Source organism: Fukomys damarensis, unplaced genomic scaffold (genome assembly GCF_012274545.1).
Source record: "Fukomys damarensis isolate Sample0158 unplaced genomic scaffold, DMR_v1.0_HiC HiC_scaffold_73717, whole genome shotgun sequence".
NCBI lineage: Eukaryota > Metazoa > Chordata > Mammalia > Rodentia > Bathyergidae > Fukomys > Fukomys damarensis.
In genome coordinates this window covers 24,555-31,343 of record NW_022974629.1, presented here as the reverse complement: position 1 = coordinate 31,343, position 6,789 = coordinate 24,555, and the positions used below count along the sequence as shown (strand labels likewise).

The 6,789-nt window shown below is 38.3% G+C and overlaps 1 protein-coding gene across 1 annotated transcript; it reads left to right on the top strand.

The window, feature by feature from the left end:
- The first annotated feature begins 126 nt into the window (after nucleotides 1–126).
- On the top strand, nucleotides 127–1,068 carry LOC104856742 (olfactory receptor 5D18). The gene has a single exon (XM_010616232.1). It carries the CDS (start codon nucleotides 127–129, stop codon nucleotides 1,066–1,068), a length of 942 nt encoding a protein of 313 aa, XP_010614534.1.
- Nucleotides 1,069–6,789: the final 5,721 nt, after the last annotated feature.

Here is a 6,789-nt window from a genome sequence, read left to right as displayed (position 1 = left end):
ATTCTGAGAGAAGCACTTTTGTCCATTCTCCAGCCTCTGTGAGAACAGAATGAAGATTCCAATTTCATCACTCTGTTACTGTTTTTGTTTTCAGGACGAACTTTCATATTCTGACAAAGAGAAACAATGCTGCCATTGGACAGAAACAAAAGCGGAGCCACATTTGTCCTCTTGGGCTTCTCAAATGTTCCGGACCTGCAAGTACCGCTCTTCTTGATTTTTCTGGCCATCTACAGCGTGACTGTGGTAGGAAATATCGGGATGGTCATGATCATTAAAATTAACGCCAAGCTGCACACACCCATGTACTTCCTCCTCAGCCACCTCTCGTTTGTGGATTTCTGCTACTCCTCCATCGTTTCTCCCAGGATGCTGGCGAACCTAGTGTTAAAAGACGGAGCCATCTCATTTTTAGGATGTGTAGTACAGTTCTTTTTCTTTTGCACCTTCATGGTTACAGAATCCTTTTTATTAGCAGCGATGGCCTACGACCGCTTCGTGGCCATCCGTAATCCCCTCCTCTACACAGTCGCCATGTCCCAGAAGCTCTGTGCCATGCTGGTGGTGGGGTCGTATTCATGGGGGGTGGCCTGTTCTTTGATACTGACTTGCTCTGCTTTGCAATTATCTTTTCGTGGTCTCAACATCATCAATCACTTCTTCTGTGAGTTCTCCTCACTGCTCTCCCTCTCTTGCTCTGACACCTCCATCAACCTTTTGCAGCTCTTCGTTTTTGCTACTTTCAATGAGGTCATCACACTGTTTATCATTCTTTTGTCCTATGTGTTCATCCTTGTTACCTTCCTCAAGATGCCCTCAGCCAGCGGGCGGCGCAAAGCCTTCTCCATCTGTGCCTCCCACCTGACGGCCATCAGCATCTTCCACGGCACCATCCTGTTCCTCTACTGTGTGCCCAACTCCACGAACTCCCGGCACACGGTCAAAGTGGCCTCTGTGTTTTACACAGTGGTGATCCCCATGCTGAACCCCCTGATCTACAGTCTGAGAAATAAGGATGTAAAGAATACAGTCCGAAAAATAATGGACACCAAAGTATTTTCTAATTGAGAAAGATATTTTCATGGAGTTTTTCTCTGATGCAAAAACTGCACGTAGAGTTTATTTTAAGAATGACATTAAATTTATAGGATTAATATTGTATAATTGAATGGAAATGGATTTTTGCTTTCAAGTGAATAAACTTGGCTCTTTCTTTTTCTTGTTGGGATCCATTAGAAATCTTTCTCTTTTTTACTTTGAGAAAAGATCTCACTAGGTTCCTCAGGATGGGCTCATACTTGCTAGTCTGTCTCAGCCTCTCACAGCTCTGGGACTATGTGTGTGCATGGTCATGCTGTCTTCTCTTTTACTATTTCATCTACTATATTGAAATGATGTGAGATCCTCATGATCTGATTGTGGAAATTAAAGGATAACATGTATATCACATGATATGCCTCAAATAACTCAATACATTTTTCTTCTATCTGTATTTTATGTAAGACATAAGAAGTAGACTAAACTCAATCCTATGAAGTAAGTGGTCATTGTAAGGGGCAGAAAACAATAGGTATCCTAGAAAGTTTAAAAGAGGGGGTGTTCAAAACCATTGAGGTACTGCAGGAACTGGCCTGTGGGAAAGAGAATGATCGGTCTATTTGGAGGTTCATTCCAGTGAGTAAGGAGTTTCATCTATTTATTTTTTGGGGGGGATACTGGGGATCGAACTCAGGTTCTTGAACTCGTGAGGCAGGTGGCAGAACCACTGAGCTAAATCCCCAGTACTAGTAGAATTTTATTCAGAAGAAAACTGCAAAAATAAAATCAAAGTGTAATGCTGACTCTGTTTCAATGAACATTTCATTGACCTAAAATGATACATATGTTATGCACGTGAATGCAAGTGTGTGTGTGGGGGGGGTACAGTGTATACCAGTTGCTTGACACCTGACTAAAGTATGGTCTATATCCCAAAATGTTTTTAAAGCAACTCCAGGATAATGTTGCAGTAATCTGTAACTTTCTGAATCAGTCTCAGAAGTGATGCATTGGATATCAAATCTGTTATGCTGAAACAGAGTTAATAAGCAATCACTTAACATGTGTTACACGGTGTGCTATTATTCTATGAGAAATATCCCCAACCTTTATTTTTTTAAAATGAGAATGAGGGGCAGGGGATTTAGCTCAATGGTTCCAGAACTTGCCTTGCAAGCACAGGGATCTGAGTTTGATCTCCTGTACCCAAAAAAATAAATAAATAATAAAAATAAAATAAAAAAGAGAATGAATATGAACTCTGAAGTCTTCTCAACAGAAATTTCACTTGTATTACATTATGTGTTTGTGGTTATTTTAATTGTTGAAGCCTAACTACCAACATAATCATCTTCAAAATAAAATGAAAACCATGCCTCAACCCATTTAACATTGCAGATTAAAAATATCAGCCATTTACCTTAGTAACTCATTTTGTTCATACCTGGTATAGTCTTCCTTCTCTTTACTCAATGTTTCTGGATAAAATTTCAAATATTCATCTATAGAGAGAAAGAATAAATTTCTATGTACTTTAGTAGGGGATTAAAAATTAACATGGTCCTTGTGCTTGCAAGGCAGGTGACAGCAACACTGAGCTAAATCCCTGGCCCAGAAGAGAGGTTTTGAGAAACATGAAGAGGTGTCCAAATGTCCATTATGGTTGGGTTCATGCTGAAAGGAACTGCTCTTTCTTATGTCATTTCCGGTTCCCGTCTTCCCTCCTCTCCTCCCCTGCTTCACTTCCTTTGACAGACTGATAGGAGCGCATGGCTCTGGCAACATACAGTATCTCTTCTAACAAGGACCAGATAGAAAGCGCACTGAGGAGCGCAGCTTACCAATCTCAGCAGCAGCATCAGGATGGAAGGAAGAGTGGATTTATAAACGAGATTAGATAGAACATATTTTCTTGAGGGATATTAGTGAGAACAATTATTTTATAGTACACATCTTTGAAATTAGTGGACAAATGCAGAAAATACGAGGCTGTCATGTTCTCTGGTCCAGATGTCCTTTCCTTCAGGGACCTCTGCTTCGGTCCTCCGCAGCCCTCGGTGTTTCTATGCAGGGTCAGGGCAGTAATGTAAATACACTAATTGGCTTCTCAGCTTCTCTTTGTAGCTGCTACTATTCCTTATGTTAAGGACATCTACTGCTCTCCACTCCACACCACGAGTTTTGTTTTTCCATTAAACTTATTTTGACTAATACATACACAAAAAAAATTGTCCAAAACATAAATTGCCACAAGGTTTCAGTTCCCATATACTTTTGTAATGGTTAAATTAAGTTGAACATGTTTCTCTTCCAGCTTTCGACATTTCTTTTTTATAGGGTGAAATTTGGGTATTTTTGTTTTTATTTTTATGTGTCCATATTTGCAGTACACAATGATTCCATGCATTGTGAGGAGTTGGCTCATGTACATAGCATCTTCATTCTCTAAATTCTCTCCCACTCCTTTCTTCCCCTCTCTCCTCCCTCCATCTCTTTGTCCCCTTCCTCTTTGTAAAACATATAAGCCCCTGTTTTCTATTATCTACCGTTTATCTTGCTCTTTGCTTTATTTATATTTCAGGTCTCTCAGATAAAGAAATCATGTGATATTTAAGATTGTGTGTCTGATTTATTTCACTTAACATTATGTTCTCATGGTGCAGCCATTTTTTCTGCAAATGACACAAGTTTTTCTTTCTTCATGACAGAGCTCTTTATACAATTGATCTCCAATTTCATCACACCAAGGTCTGATAATACACAAGGATCACTTTAGTTTCTTTGCACTTACTTAGACATGTTTTATGAGTGAGTATGTGGTTTACTTTGGAGAACAACTCATGTGCAGCTGAGAAGAATGTTTATTGTGATTTTGTGGGATGGAACACTCTTTGAACATTTGTTCAAGAGTTTGGTTGAGTTCTAGTATTTCATTGTTTATTTTCTGTCCAGTTGATCTATCTATTTGTGACAGTGGGTTATTGAGTCCCTCATTACTATTGTGTTAGTGCTTATTTGATTTTTTATGCCCATTAGTATTTGTTTTATATAGTTGAGTGCACTAGTGTTTGGTGTATATATATTTATGATTGTTATCTTTTCCTCTTGAATTGCTCCCTTTACAAGGATGTAGTGTCCTTCTTTGTCTCTCTTGATCAGTGTTGGTTTGAAATCCAAGTGATCTACAAAGAGGATAGCTACTCCTGATTTTTTTCAGAGTTTCTATTACATGGAGTATTGTTTTCCACCCTTTAACTTTTAGTCTATAAGTTTCTTTTTGAATCGAATGTGTTTCATGTGTGCAGCATATTGTTAGATCTTGCTTCTTGACCGATTCTTCCAATCTATTTCTTTTGATTGGTGGATTGAGACCATTAACATTGATGGTTATCACCAACATGTATTGACTTATCCCTGTCATGAGTTTTTCTTTTTGTTCAATTCTCCCCCACTGTATTTAATTTCTTGTCATGCCTGATGGATTCCTTCTGCTGTTCTTCCTGGGGTTGTTATCCTCATTGTTGTTTCCTAGAGTATTGATTAAAATTTTTTGGAGGGCTGGTTTGGTATTCATGAATTTCCTAATGTGCCCTTTCTCATGAAAATATTTCTCCATCAGTCTTGAAAGATAGTTTTGAAGAGTTCATCAATCTGGGTTGGAGGCTGTTTTCCTTTAGGGCTTGAAATATATCACTCCAAGCACTTCTTGCCTTGAGGGTTTGCATTGAGAAGTCTGTAGTGATTCTGATGGGCTTTCCTTTGTTTGTGATTTGTTTCTTTTCTCTAACTGCTTGCACAATTTTGTCCTTGTGTTGAGTTTCTGGAATCTTAACTATTATATGGCTATGTGTAGACTTTTTTTTTTTTTTAAAGCATGGCTAGTTGGAGTCTTATATGCCTCACTTCTCTGTATGTCAAATTGTTTTCCCCTACATGGGAAGGTTTCTGCCATTACTTATGTGAATGGTTTTTTATGTGGTCTGCAATCTGTTCTGTTTCTTCTCCTGGTTAATAATTACAGTCCTATCTTTTATATCTGGAATTCTCTTTGCATTGGTTCTGATGTGTAAACTTTCAATGGAGATTTTAATCTCCAGGAAATTTGTTTGACTCTATTTTATGGATTCCATTTGTTTCCCAAGTTGGGATTCCATCATGTTACTCAGCTTCTCTATGTTTTTATCTGTGTTCACTCTAGATTTATTAATCATATCTTGCACTATGAGCACAGTCTCTGCTGTCATCTGAGAAATTATTTGTGACTTCATTTTTTTCCAATTCCTCTTTTTTTTGCCAGTGCAGGGAGTCCAGCAGTTTGAGTATCACATTGTTCCATCTCCTTTCCCTTTGGGGTTGCCTTAGGTGATCTGGAAGTCTGGTTTTGGGATTTGTTTATGTGTCTTTTCATTTCAGCAGGTTCAGCCTGCTGTGCCTTTATTGAGACAAGTTTTTGCTCACCCAATGGTCTTCAATTCTCACCATCCACCAACAGGCTTTTTTTTTTTTTGCTGCTCACCAGTACAGTTTGAATTCAAACCACCGATGCTATGGGACTGTCCTCTTACTGAAGCTTTTGTGCCTTGGTAGGTCTTTCCTGGGTAGGACTTGGCCGATCAGGCTTGCCCCAGTCTCTGGGGTCAGAGTGGATCCCTGGTTGGGATCTTCTTGCAGCCATGCTGGTCTGGACCACACTGCAGCTCCCCAGGATCTGCCCACACTCACACAGTTACTATTTGGCAGGCCGCTGACTGAAGCTTTTGCACCTCTGCAGCTCTTTCCTGGGTAGGCCTTGGCTAGGCAGGCTTGCTCCAGCCTCTGGGGTCAGATTGGATCCCTGGCTGGGATCTGCCTGTAGCCATGATGGTCTGGACCACACCCCTGCTCCCCTAGGTCTATGTACACTTTTGTATTTATTTTCAAAAAGTTTATGGAAGCCATTATTTTTCAACTAAAACTCAATTTTTTTGATAAATAAGAAGTCTACTGAGGACTTAGATTATTAACAAATTCAGAAAGAAATTCACTAAAGATTGATAATGTTTATGATAACTTCATAGAAACAATAATAGCATAGAATGCAGTATGTAAAATTCTAATTTTATATATAATGTTAAGACACAATGTATCAGTCCTATGACTCTCATGGTATATGTAATAGTTTATCATATTGCCATTATGGATCCTGTTGAAAAAAACATTCAGAAATAGATCATGTATTCTTCACTTTTTTATTTGGGCTCAGTAATGTCTGTAAATTACACAACATTGCCTACAAACACAGACAGAGTTATATCACATTAGCACACTAAAATATTTATTGAATTATCTTGTCAGTGTAACATCATTATCTGCTTGATTTGTGTTGAATAAAATGTCCTTTCTCTTTTCCATGGCAAGTTTCATTATTTTTTAAAATAAAAGCACCCTTCAAAACATCTTTAACTGTTTGGAAATTTCCCTTCTTGGAAATTGTCTGGGATACTTATTTTCTACTTTAACTTTGGCCAGGTCCTTCCATGGATTTCTGTCAACAAGGGTTTTTAATCATAGAAGGCAATAATTCTCTATGAGCTGCACTCCTACACTTAAAACAGATAATTCAGTTTTTGAAAACCTAGTCAACATCTGGTATCTTGTACATAACAAGTTGATAATTAATATGTATTAAATATTCAAGATATGACACATGCTATGTATGTTAATTGTTAACTTTGCAAGTAGAGTACAAATTACATTACCTAGGTTTAATGA